Raw genomic sequence first — 13,959 nt, 5'->3', positions numbered from 1 at the left:
TACCCACCAGTGCGGCAATGTGCGTTGCCCACGTCAGATCCTCTGCGATGCGGACTCCCAAGTATTTGAAACTGCTCACCCTATCCACAATAGACCCATTTATCTCGAGTGGCGTGTATGTCCTTGGATGTTTAGCCCTTCTGAAGTCCACAATCAGCTCCTTTGTTTTAGTGACATTCAAGAGGAGGCTATTGTCCTGACACCAGAGTGCCAGATCAGCCACCTCCTCCCGGTAGGCCTTCTCATCGTTGTTGGAAATCCGGCCCACCACCACAGTGTCATCAGCAAACTTGATGATGGAGTTTGAGCTGAACCTGGCCCTACAGTCATGTGTGTACAGGGAGTACAGTAGGGGGCTAAGGACGCAGCCCTGGGGGGATCCTATGTTCAGGGTGAGGGAGCTAGATGTGTGTTCCCCCATCCTGACCACTTGGGGCCTGGCAGTGAGAAAGTCCAGGACCCAGGCACACAGAGGGGTGCTAAGCCCCAGTTCCAGCAGCTTTTCAACCAGTCTGCTGGGGACTATTGTGTTGAATGCTGAACTAAAGTCAATGAACAGCATCCTCACATAGCCCCCCTGGCTGTCCAGATGAGAGAGAGCGGTGTGTAGAACCTGGGAGACCGCATCATCCGTGGACCTGTTCGGACGGTATGCGAACTGTAGTGGGTCCATGTTGCGAGGAAGGAGGGCGCAGATGTGCTTCTTGACTAGCCTCTCCAAGCATTTCATGACAACCGAGGTGAGGGCCACCGGTCGGTAGTCATTTAAACACGCTGGAGAGGCATTCTTTGGCACCGGTACAATGATGGATCTTTTGAAGCATGCAGGGACCACGGACTTTGCCAAGGAGAGGTTGAATATTGTGGTGAGCACTGGAGCAAGCTGAGTAGCACAAGACTTTAGTACTCGCCCAGATATACCATCTGGGCCTCCAGCTTTTCTCGTGTTCACACGCGTCAGAGCCCACCTCACCTCGTGCTCGGACACCGAGAATGTGTGCACATCCCCGGCGGTGGATCCCCCTCCAGCCTCGCTAGCCAGCGCCCCTTCGGTGCTGTTTTTAGACGGCGAGCTGGTGGTGTTACCCGTCTCGAACCGTGCGTAAAAAGAGTTCAGGTCATCAGCTAAGGAGGAGCCGGCACTTCCGGTTGAGGGGGTGCTGGACCTGTAGCTAGTTATAGTCCGTAGCCCCTGCCAAAGGCGCCTGGTGTCCTGCTGCTCCATCTGTGACTCCATCTTGTCCCGGTACCGGTCCCGGTCCCGGAACAGGCCCTTCGGTCCAACGGGTCCATGCCGACCGGCGATCCCCGCATATTAACACTATCCTACACACACCAGAGACAATTTTCACTTATACCAAGCCAATTAACCTGCATACGTATGTCTTTGAAGTGTGTGAGGAAACCGAAGATCTCGGAGAAAACCCACGCAGGTCAGGGGGAGAACGTACAAACTCCGTAAAGACAGCACCCGTGGTCGGGGTCGAACCGGGTCTCCGGCACTGCAAGTGCTGTAAGGCAGCAACTCTACCGCTGCACCACCGTGCATATGGACAATTCTTGACTCAACATACGTTCCACCTAGATTCAAAGAACATGACAGGTTCATTCGATATGAATTACTCTGTCCCTGAGTTGCTCAGGCAAAAATGGTCAGTTTGCAGACCCCTCAATTATCCAGTCATGTGATTTGATTGAACATTAAATAGGCCAAGACCCAGACTGACCACACTTCTTCCGGAAATGAAACTCCTAATTTGCATTCCCTCAGCACTGCCCCAGAAGTACTCATTCCTAAAAGGTGTTCTAAACGATTGATTAGCTGCAGAGTGATGGAAGATAAGTATCTCCGAGCATATTAGTTTCCTTAGCGATTGTGTAATCTGTTCCGAATCAACTATATCGTTTGTTTATAGAATTCATTCAGGAACAAAAGAATGCCATCCTAGAGGTCAGAGTGACTTTACCATCTTATGTGAAAAACTCCTATTCTTTTGCTGAGAAATGAGCAGATGCAAAAGCAATGAATGTCATTGTAGCAAAGACTGATGCGACCTAACCATTATAAACATCATTAATGGAACTTAAACCCACCATGTTGAAGCACATTCACGGTAAAAATCAGCGTGATCCAATCCTTTCATTCTGAGGTGCACTGTGGTCAATGTAACATCTATATACTAAAACTCTCGTTTGTTATCTTGTTTGTGACTGAACTTCAGCCAAAACGATACACGATAGTGCAATAATTTTAGGCCCACCTTACTCACCATCGTCACTTTAGTGATAATGCAAATAGTTTTGAAATCGGTGTAATATATTTTTTAAGTTATTTACATTTTAAAGTTTAGATCGATCTCCTAGGGAGGGAGGGGGGAGGGAGGGGGGGGGGTGGGGGTGGAGGGAGGGAGGGGGAGGTGGGAGGATAAGGGGGGTTGAGGGGGATGGAGTGAGGGGAGGGGAAGGGGGGATGGGGAAAGGGGGGTGGAGGGGAGAGGAGGGGGAGGGGGAGGGGGGAGAGGGGAGGGGGAGGAGGGGAGGAGAGGGTGCTGCACCAATGCAGCAGAGGTTTGGGCCCAACGGGTCCACTTGGTCTAATAGGTAAATATAAATGTTAGATAGTGTTATCCCATATAATACTCAGTTTAGTTTAGTTTATTGTCACGTGTACAGCAAAAAGCTTTTCGTTGCATGCTATCCATTCAGCAGAAAGGCTGTATCTGATTACAATCAAGCCATTCACAGCATACAGATGCAGGATAAAGGGAATAACAATTAGAGCAAGATAAACTCCCGTAACCAGATAGCGTGATGATAGTGGTTGAGGAAGACATTGGGGAAAGCCCCTGCTCTTTGAGAATAAAATTAAGACCTGCTTAGATTTCGGCCATGGCACATTAAGTAGCATTCGCCACTTTAGGTCAGAGATAATTGGCACAAAGGATCCCGACTGGCACACAGTGTGCTACTGAGAGAGAATTGCACAACTCAAGATATCACTTTTGAGATGAGACATCAAACTGAAGGCTTGTTTACTGTCTCACATGGATGTAACAAAATTCCCCGGCCGTATTTCAAAGGACGGCCGGTGAGTTATCTTCACATTCTGTTCAACCTTCATTCATCAACCTGAATCACAAAAATAGATTGTTTGCTCACTGTATCATTACTGATTGTGGGAGCTTGTTGTGAACAAATTTGTTTTAAATTTCCTAAACTACACAGTCTGTACTCTAAAGGTTGTCTGTTCAGACGTTTGGGACATTCAAAGTCACAAAATAAGCAAAATGAATAGTTTCTTTCCTCAGATTTAACACACCTTTACTCCCCAGAATGTGTCTTTACATGGCCAGTATCTCCTTTACTGTAGTCAGGTTACCTAACCAGTCTGAAGAAGGGTCTCGAGCTGAAACGTCACCCGTTCCTTCTCTCCAGAGATGCTGCCTGTCCTCCAGCTTTTTTCTCCAGATGCTGAGTTACTCCAGCTTTTTGTGTCTATCTTTGGAGATCAAGTACAACTCAGTTATCCTCATAACCAATCGGGTTTACTATTGCCTCGTAGGGAAGGACATCAGCCATCCAAACCCAATCTGCCTCTATCTGTGACTCCAGATCAACCAATGTGTTTAATGTTTAGCTGTTCTCTGCAATAACCCACAAGCCTATCAGTTTCTATTTGATTGATTGAATTACACAGCATGGAATCAGGCCCTTCAAGTCCATGTGACCATTGTTCACCCGCTCACACTAGTTCCATGTCAGATCACTTTTGCATCCACTCCCTACACACTTGGAGCAATTGACAGAGGCCAATTAAACTACAAGCCTACACATCTTTGGGATGAGGGAGGAAGCTGGAGCACCCAGAAACAACCCCCTTAGGTCACAGGAAGAACGTGCAAACTCCATACCAAACAGCACCCAAGGTCAGGATTGAACCCGGGTCTCCAACGATTACAAAGTTTCAATAGCCTTGAATCACAACACGTTTAAAAAAATTAGTCTTTCAGACACTCCGTTGTTCCTTAAAGAAAGATTTCCATGAGGGTTCCGAAACATTACCTACATCTTGATCAGATGAGTTGAATGAGCCTTTCTTTTTGTTATCTATGTAACTATCTAGCTCCCTGTCTTTTGCTTATCTACCTTCCTACCAACCATCGCATTTCACAAACAACACAGCAGTGATCCTGAAACCCCACGGCAGCACACTTTCATGTTAACTACAAACATTTTAGCAACATTAAATGCTCTCCATGTACAAAGAATTCCCTTGTGCTCATTCCAACCTGCGGTAAGCCTCACCGTATGTATGATCAAACTGAATAGTTTGCCATTACATTTGCAGTTCTTTGCTTTAGGATATGTTCCCTGCCTTGTATTGTAAACACAGCCTGTTTATGAAAGGATCCCTGGCATCTATTATTTGTAGATTTTTAAACTTAAATTCTCGTCAGACATCTTTGCAGTGTCACCATGAAAAACCTTGTCCACTGGCTATGCATTTTCCAATTGATAAATGGGATTTGACAGGCAATGGGGTTTGTAGATTCTGTCTTTTATGTTACTGGGCAAGGTTCCGTACTAATTATTGTATCTTTTTCTTTTCCTCCAACCAAAGTCAAATAGTACAAGTAAAAACAGTTCTCCTTTAGCCCTCACAATCCATTTCACCCACACCCCCACCATTCCCCAAGTATGGGTCATAGCAAAAAATTGACCCAGACCTTCCCGAGGTTTCACTATCCAGTCTGAAGAAGGGTCTCGACCCGAAAAGTCACCCATTCCTTCTCTCCTGAGATGCTGCCTGACCTGCTGAGTTACTCCAGCATTTTGTGAATAAATACCTTCGATTTGTACCAGCATCTGCAGTTATTTTCTCTCACTATCCAGAGTTCTCCGACCCTAACCCCATCCTCAACGACTTTCGGCAAATACATAAGCTGCAAAATCTCAGCAGAACCTGGATTGTTGCCAGTAGAGGTTCCTGACTGGCCCTGGGAGATTCCTCTCCCCCAGTGGGCCAGTGAGGGACTGGCACTAGTGATTAGTGGGCAGTTTGTTGGCATCTCAGTCGGCGTCGTAAACATCTTGGTCGACATGGATGAAACGGGCCGAAGAGCCTGTTTCCAATAGACAATAGACAATAGGTGCAGGAGGAGGCCATTCGGCCCTTCAAGCCAGCAATGCCATTCAATGTGATCATGGCTGATCATTCTCATTCAGTACCCCATTCCTGATTTCTCCCCATAACCCCTGACTCCGCTATCCTTAAGAGCTCTATCTAGCTCCCTCTTGATCCATGCCGTATAACTCCATCACCATAACTAAAAGGAACATACGAAGTAGAAATAGGTATAGGCCAGTCAGCGCTACCAGTCTGAAGTGAGAAGGGTCTCGACCCGAAACGTCACCCATTCCTTCTCTCCAGAGACGCTGCCTGGCCCACTGAGTTACTCCAGCTTTTTGTGTCTATCTTAAGTTTAAACCAGCATCTGCAGTTCCTTCTTACACACTACATATCTGAACCACCGTTCAATGAGTTCAAGACCAAGATTCTAATCTTTTACCTCAGAACCATTTTCTTGCACTAACCCCTAATACCTCAATATCTAAAAAAATGTATCTCCCTCCATCTTGAATATACTCAGTGATTGATCGTCCACAAGTCTTGGGTTGAAAATTGCATTTCAATTTCAGGGGAAGCCCAGACAGAAGAAACATCAACTCCAGATCTACCAGCTAAAACTCCTTAAGAACTTTTTATGTTTCAATGAGATCACCTCTTCTTTTAAAAAATGCCTCCTCAAATAACAAATCTGCCTCCCAAGGAACCAATCAATTAAAGGATAGCAGCACTTCCTTCATCAAAGGTAGAACCTTTATTTGATGGGGAGACGAGATCTGTACACAATGTTCCAGAAACAGTCTTACGATGGCTCTGTATAATTGAAACAAGATCTCTCTATTCTTGTACTCAAATCCCCTTGAAATAATGACCAAGAAAACGCTTGTTTTCCCAAATGCCTACGTGTTAACTTTCAGTATTCTGTGTACAAGTACTCCCAGGTTCCTGTGAATTCCAACACCTTTCAATCACTCACCATTTAAAATTCTATGCCAATCTGTCTTTCTACCAAAAGTGCAAAATTAAAATGGACATGAGCACAACACACTATAACCTGGTCTTATTCTATGTTTGGTGTGAAAATCCTCCTTGCCCCGAACTATAATTTTACATAGTTTTACTGTAAAGCCTGCATAGGACATCCTGCCTGATTTTCCCTGTTAGCATAAAAGAGATATAGTTTGAGTCATTTAAACTTTAACCATTGAAGCACGGGATGTACATAACACATTGTCGGACTTCCTCAGGATGTCAGGATGTCAAAGAAAATTCTCGGATTCCCAGATACAATCTCAAGGATGATGACATAGAAGAGCAATCAATTGAAATCCTTGGACAAACAGATTGCTGGAAATGGCCACAAGCAAACCCCCACCAAAAGCCAGGAATCTCCACAAACAACCTAACTGCTGATGCAACAAAGCAATAAATCCACCTGTTGGCAAAGAAATAAAGCAAGCCGTCTAGAATGATACGATTCTTTGTTTATGTATTTTTATATTTCATGATTCTTTGCAATATTAACTTTATTAAAATGAATATTTTGTTTATATAGACACAAAATGCTGGAGTCACTCAGCGGGACAGGCAGCCCCTCTGGATAGAAGGAATTCCTTCTCTCCAGAGATGCTGCCTGTCCCGCTGAGTTACTCCAGCATTTTGTGTCTATCTTAGGTTTAAACCAGCATCTGCAGTCCCTTCCGACACATTTTCTTTATATATCCGTTCATAAGAAAGTGAACACTGACAAACTTACATTTATTGTATATCCCCAAATGCCTCCACTATTATTGCACTTTTTCTTTAATGTACTGAACTTCCTTTAATATGGTGTTTACAGAGAACTATGATTACATACCTGTTGTGCTGCTGCCAGTAAGAATTTCATTATTTCATTTCAGGACATAAGACAATAAAGCATTCTTGACTCTTAACTCTTGACTCTTGACTCTTGACATGGCCATTTTAAAAGGTCAAATGTCAGCCTCAATAGTGAGTTTAGTGTCACGTAAACTCCAGAGAGAGTGAATAGCAGACTGCTTCCCTGAAAGGCATTTGACAAGCAGATTTGAGAGCTTCATAGTCACTGTTACTGATACTAGTTTTTTAATCAAGATTTAATTTCTTCCAACATCAAGGCTGGATTCAAATGCATGTCCACAGATTAGTATGTAGAAACACAGAACTGCAGGTGCTGGTTTGTACCAAAGATAGACACAAAGTGCTCGAGTAACTCAGTGGGTCAGGCAGCATCTCTGGAGAACATGAATGGCATCTTTTGTTTCCAGAGATGCTGCCTGACCTGTTGAGTTACTACAGCACTTTTTGTCTATCCACAGATTAGTGGCCCAGTTACCAATCCAATAATGCAGTCACCATGTTATGGTACCCTTGGCTTTAATGGAAACTATATCATAACATTACAAAAGTCAAGTCAAGTCAAGTCAATTTTATTTGTATAGCACATTTAAAAACAACCCACGTTGACCAAAGTGCTGTACATTTGATTAGGTTCCAATAGAAAAAAAATGAAAACATACAGTAGCACGCAAACAGTTCACAGCGCCTCCTCAATGAGCCTCAAACGCTAGGGAGTAGAAATATGTTTTGAGCCTGGACTTAAAGGAGTCGATGGAGGGGGCAGTTCTGATGGGGAGAGGGATGCTGTTCCACAGTCTAGGAGCTGCAACCGCAAAAGCGCGGTCACCCCTGAGTTTAAGCCTAGACCGCGGGATAGTGAATAGCCCCAAGTCGGCCGATCTGAGGGACCTGGAGTTAGAGAGGGAGGTTAGAAGATTTTTGATGTAGGGGGGGGAGTGTCCATTTAGGGCTTTATACGTGAATAGGAGGAGCTTGAAGTTGATTCTGTACCGTACAGGGAGCCAGTGGAGAGAGGCCAGAATCGGGGTGATGTGGTCCCTTTTACGGGTACCCGTCAGGAGTCTCGCTGCGGCGTTTTGGACCAGTTGCAGGTGGGACAGGGAAGATTGGCTGATCCCAGTGTATAGGGAGTTGCAGTAGTCTAGGCGGGAGGAAATGAAAGCGTGAATGATTTTTTCTGTGTCGTCGAATTGGAGGAAAGGTTTGATTTTAGCTATGGTTCGAAGTTGGAAGAAGCTGGCTTTTACCACAGCGTTGACTTGCTTATCAAATTTTAATGCAGAGTCAAATATCATGCCGAGGTTTTTGACATGCGGTTTGACTAGGCAAGATAGGCTTCCAAGACTGCCTGTAACCATTTGATGGAGTCGGGGGGGCCGAATAGGATGACCTCAGACTTGCTCTCATTTAATTGGAGGAAGTTCTGTGCCATCCAACATTTTATGTCCTCAAGGCAGTGTGAGAGGCTGTTTAAATTTGACTGGTTGTTGGGTTTCAGGGGGAGGTAAAGCTGAGTGTCATCGGCATAGCAGTGGAAAGAAATGCCGTGCCTTTGAATGATTTGGCGAAGGGGGAGCATGTATAGAGAGAAGAGAATGGGGCCTAGGATGGAGCCTTGTGGAACTCCGCAGGAGAGGCTAGCTGGAGCAGAGGAATAACTGCCTATGTTGATGGCGAAACTCCTATCTTTGAGGTACGAAGCGAACCAGCTCAGGGCAGTGCCATCGATGCCAACCGCGTACCGGAGACGGTCAATAAGGATGGTGTGGTCCACTGTATCGAACGCTGCGCTGAGGTCGAGAAGGAGCAGGATTGCACAGTCGCCGGTGTCGATGGCGAGAAGCAGGTCGTTGTGTACCTTCAACAAGGCAGACTCTGTGCTGTGGTGGACTCTGAAACCTGACTGGAAACTTTCCAGGATGGTGTTTTGGTGCAGGTAGGGCACTAATTGGTTTAGGATTGCCTTTTCAAGGACTTTTGACAGGAATGGCAGTTTGGAAATGGGTCTGTAGTTGCTAGGCAAGGTGGGGTCTAGGTTAGGTTTTTTCAGTAGGGGCTGGACCACCGCGTGCTTGAAACTGGTTGGAACAGTGCCAGTGGCCAGAGAACTGTTGATAATAGAGAGGATGCTGGGACCGGCTATTGCAATGACATCCTTCAAAAGGGCAGTGGGGGCTGGATCAAGGGGGCAGGTTGCAGGTTTCATAGCGGAGACAAGCTTTGCAAGGGAAGATAGAGTGACGGGTTGGAAGCAGTCCAATTTAGACTTGTGTTTCCTTCAAAAGGAAGACTTGTGTTTATAAAGTGCTTTCAAACATCTCGGAGTGTCCAAAGCTCTTTACCGCCAGTGAAGTACTTTTGATATTAAGTCGCAGAGCGATGTAGAAAATACAGCACCCAATTGACACAAAGGATGCTCCCACACTCAATATTCCAGCATCTGTAGTTTCCTGCATCTCTGTAGATAAGTTCCTAAGTTATTTCCAAAATAGAGATCGCTTTAAAAACCTTGGCACTTTGCTGCAGCGGTCTGAACAGTTTTAAGGCGTCAAGCGAACCGACTAGAATTACGAAGGCCCGGAGGTCCACAACACTAAATCCTTTTAACCCACTTTCTAAAGGTTTCTAGTGCATGGAGGATGAAATTAAATACTGAAAAGCAAAATATTGCAGTTGTTGGAAATCTGAGCAGGAGATGTTGTTGATTGCATTGATTGAGGTTTGCCGATGAGAAATACATCACATCTTGATTTGACAACAGCTCTTGGCGGCACGGTGGCGCAGCGGTAGAGTTGCTGCCTTACAGCGAATGCAGCGCCGGAAACTCAGGTTCGATCCTGACTACGGGTGCCGTCTGTACGGAGTTTGTACGTTCTCCCCGTGACCTGCATGGGTTTTCTCCGAGATCTTCGGTTTTCTCCCACACTCCAAAGACGTGCAGGTATGTAGGTTAATTGACTGGGTAATATGTAAAAATTGTCCCTAGTGTGTGTAGAATAGTGTTACTGTACGGGGATCGCTGGGCGGCACGGACTTGGTGGGTCGAAGGGCCTGTTTCCGCGCTGTATCTCTAAATCTAAAAAAAAATCTTTTAAAAATCTACAAGAGACAACAGAAAATTACAGAGTTGTGGATGTAGCCCAGTCCACCACACAAATCAGCCTCCTCATCCTTCGTCTCACTATGCCTTGGGACAGCAGCCAACATAATCAAGAACCATTTACACTCTGGTCATTTCCCCTTCTCCCCTCTTCCATCGGGCACATTATACAAAAGCTTGAAAGCATTTGTCGCCTGATTCAGGAACAGCTTCTTCCCTGCTGTCATCAGACTGCTGAATGGTCCTTGCATAAGCTAATGGTGTGGCCCGATCTCCCAACCTACCTTATTGCGCCCCATGCATTTTTTTAAATCTGCACTTTCTCTGTAACTGTAAAGCTAGAAAGCTATTGCACAATATTCTGGTATTTTCCCCTTTGCACCACCTGTAATACGTGTATGGCCTGATGTATTCATTTATAATCAGCGTTTTTGAGTGTTTAGAAAAGCGCTATATAAATATAATGCATTATTATTATTATTATTATTATTATATAATTTGACTAGAAAATACGCAATGTTTTTCACTGTATCCCAATACCTGTGACAATAATAGACCAAAAGCAGTACTCAGTGACATGCTGAATCTCTTTAAATTATAAAGAAGTATAGACACTGGCACACTTTCTTTGTATTAACATCTATGGGCTCAGCCCAGGGCAGGTGATTGGAGATGTAAATACCCAGGAATTTGAAGCAGTTAACTCTCTCTCATTGCTGACCAACCAATGAAAACTGGCACATGATCTCCCAAATTCCTCTTTCTGCAGTCACTGGCTAGTTGACTTGGCGATTAGTTGGTTGGTCTTGTTGACGTTGAGCGAGAGGTTATTGTTGCGGCGCCACTCAACCATATTGTCCCATCTCTCTCTCGTACACGGACTCAGCACCACCTGTGATTCGACCTGCATCACCAATGGTATTGGCAAATGTTTTGACGGCTTTGGAGCTGCACAGCCACACAGTCATGGGTGTTAAAAATGCAGGGGAGGGGCGAAGCAAGCAGCCTTGAGGTGCACCTGTGTTGATGGTCAGTGAGGAGGATATTGTTACCAATCTGCACTGATTGAGGTCTGCTGATGAGGAAGTTATATAAGAAGATAACTGCAGATGCTGGTACAAATCGAAGGTATTTATTCACAAAATGCTGGAGTAACTCAGCAGGTCAGGCAGCATCTCAGGATTCCACTGCGATTTCTCCTCAAGGTATGTCCACTTTGAAGAAGTTCTCCTCCTCTCTTCGACGAGAGTTTAGCAACATGCTCTCTCGCTGCTCCCCCTCTGTGCCCTCTATCTTTCTGTCTCCACCTATATCCTTCCTTTGTCCCGCCCCCCTGACATCAGTCTGAAGAAGGGTGTCTCGACCCGAAACCCATTCATTCTCTCCTGAGATGCTGCCTGACTTGCTGAGTTACTCCAGCATTTTGTGAATAAATACCTTCGATTTGTACCAACATCTGCATTTATTGTCTTATTTAACCTACAAACCTGTGTGTCTTTGGAGCGCTGGAGGAAACCACCCGGAGAAAACCCTTGCGGTCACCGGGAGAATGTACAAACTCCGTACAGACAGCATCCGAGGTCAGGATCGAACCCGGGTCTCTGGCGCTGTAAGGCAACAACTCTACAGCTGTGCCACCATGCCGGCATCAGGTGTGGAGGATTGGTTTACAGTTTAGTACCTGATTGTCTCTTTGCACTCAGGCTGGCCTTCTGGGGGTTACACCAGGATTTCTTGTATGACTGGACAGTGAGTCTTGAAAGCCACAGTTGTAGCCTTCAGCAGAGTACCAACCTCCTGGTTCATCTAGGAGTCATGGATGGGGAGGACTGATGTCCTTTATATCAGTTACTGAAAGGAAGAATGCAGGTACAGCAGGCAGTGAAGAAAGCCAATGGCATGTTGGCCTTCATAACAAGAGCAGTTGAGTATAGGAGCAAAGAGGTCCTTCTGCAGTTGTACAGGGCCCTAGTGAGACCGCACCTGGAGTACTATGTGCAGTTTTGGTCTCCAAATTTGAGGAAGAACATTCTTGCTATTGAGGGCGTGCAGGGTAGGTTCACAAGGTTAATTCCAGGAATGGCAGGACTGACATATGTTGAAAGACTGGAGCGACTAGGCTTGTATACACTGGAATTTAGAAGGATGAGAGGGGATCTTATTGAAACATATAAGATTATTAAGGGATTGGACAGGCTAGAGGCAGGACACATGTTCCTGATGTTGGGGGACCAGGGGCCACAGTTTAAGAACAAGGGCGTGCAGCATAGGTTTACTAGGTTAATTCCCGGGATGGCGGGACTATCATATGTTGAAAGACTGGAGCGACTAGGCTTGTATACATTGGAATTTAGAAGGATGAGAGGAGATCTTATCGAAACGTATAAGATTATTAAGGGATTAGAGGCAGGAAACATGTTCCCAATGTTGGGGGAGTCCAGAACAAGGGGCCACAGTTTAAGAATAAGGGGTAGGCCATTTAGAACGGAGATGAGGAAAAACTTTTTCAGTCAGAGTTGTGAATCTGTGGAATTCTCTGCCTCAGAAGGTAGTGGAGGCCAATTCTCTGAATGCATTCAAGAGAGAGCTGGATAGAGCTCTTAAGGATAGCGGAGTCAGGGTGTATGGGGAGAAGGCAGGAACAGGGTACTGATTGAGAATGATCACATTGAATGGCGGTGCTGGCTCGAAGGGCCGAATGGCCTCCTCCTGCACCTATTGTCTATTTAGAACGGAGATGAGGAATAACTTTTTCACCCAGGGAGTTGTGAATCCGTGGAATTCTCTGCCTCAGAAGGCAGTGGAGGCCGATACTTTCAAGGCAAGGGGACATGGGGAGAAGGCAGGAACGGGGGGTACTGATTGTGAACGATGAGCCATGATCAATCACAGTGAATGGCGGTGCTGGCTCGAAGGGCCGAAGCACCCTATTGTCTATTGACACCATTCATTGTCTCTGTCGGCACACGCTTGGAAACAGCAGAAGGAAGTGAAGGCAGTCCATCTCATCAGCAGTGGGGAGATAAACGGCAGATTCAAGCAGCAATGACAACGCGAGGTGCAGGAGCTGTAGACAGATAGAGGAGGCGGGGACAAGAGATGATGAGGAAGATGTGGGCGAGATAAAGGGGCAGTGGGAGGGAGCAGCGTGCGGCTTTGTCTGGCTGCTGGGAGAGGGCAGCTTGTGTGAGCCTGGGCTCAGTGGAATGCACCAAGTGTCTGATTCATTGAAGTGCTGGCAGCCGCCGACGTGCCTGGGTGCTGATTCCCTTGCCGGCCGGAGATAAAGGGAGAGGTTGAAGCTGCAAGCAGCTCTTTTATTCCACTGCTATCTCCGGAAGAGACCAGGGGCTTCAGATAAGCGCACTTCACCCACCCCGGCAGAGCGTGTACATTTCCAGTTGCATGAGGAGCAAGCAGCCTGGCTGTGAGCGGACCGCTGCACCACAGGCAGGTTGATCCCCGCCAGCCCTTCACCTCCCTGGCCCGGAGAGATCAGTGGCAGCAGATGGAGGAGGGCCGGCAGACCTGAAGGAAGGGGGACAGCGACAGCGACAGGTACACACGCGATGGTGACCAGGGAGGGGGCCGAGTGCCCGGACGAGCAGGACTGGGAGGAGAGAGGCGATGCGGGCAGCAAGTTGTTACCCAATGTGAAGAAGCACCATCACAAGCACAACCTGAGGCACAGATACCAGCTGCTGCAAACACTGGGCTGTGGAGCCTGTGGCAAAGTCAAGAAGGCGCAGGAGCGAGCCACTGGAAGGATTGTGAGTAGAGCTGGGGATAATCTCACCGAGTTAACAAAACACCTTGCTCAACTTTGGAGATCAAATCTCCTGTAAACTGA

At 46.3% G+C, this 13,959-nt stretch overlaps 1 protein-coding gene across 4 annotated transcripts in view; it reads left to right on the top strand.

Annotated features, from left to right (window-relative positions):
• LOC144601735 (NUAK family SNF1-like kinase 1) overlaps positions 1–13,959 on the top strand; it is a 257,453-nt gene that overhangs the window by 192,601 nt on the left and 50,893 nt on the right. For 2 of the 4 annotated variants that reach the window (XM_078414066.1, XM_078414069.1), the window contains exon 1: positions 13,378–13,879. The exons of the other annotated variants lie outside the window; for them this stretch is intronic. In XM_078414066.1, the coding sequence (XP_078270192.1) occupies positions 13,679–13,879 (201 nt within the window). In that variant the 5' untranslated portion in view covers positions 13,378–13,678. Of the gene's footprint in view, positions 1–13,377; positions 13,880–13,959 lie in introns of those variants that run through there. 4 annotated transcript variants of the gene reach the window in all.

This window comes from Rhinoraja longicauda, chromosome 17 (genome assembly GCF_053455715.1).
Source record: "Rhinoraja longicauda isolate Sanriku21f chromosome 17, sRhiLon1.1, whole genome shotgun sequence".
Classification (NCBI taxonomy): Eukaryota; Metazoa; Chordata; class Chondrichthyes; order Rajiformes; family Arhynchobatidae; genus Rhinoraja; species Rhinoraja longicauda.
This window is presented reverse-complemented; position numbering and strand designations above follow the sequence as displayed.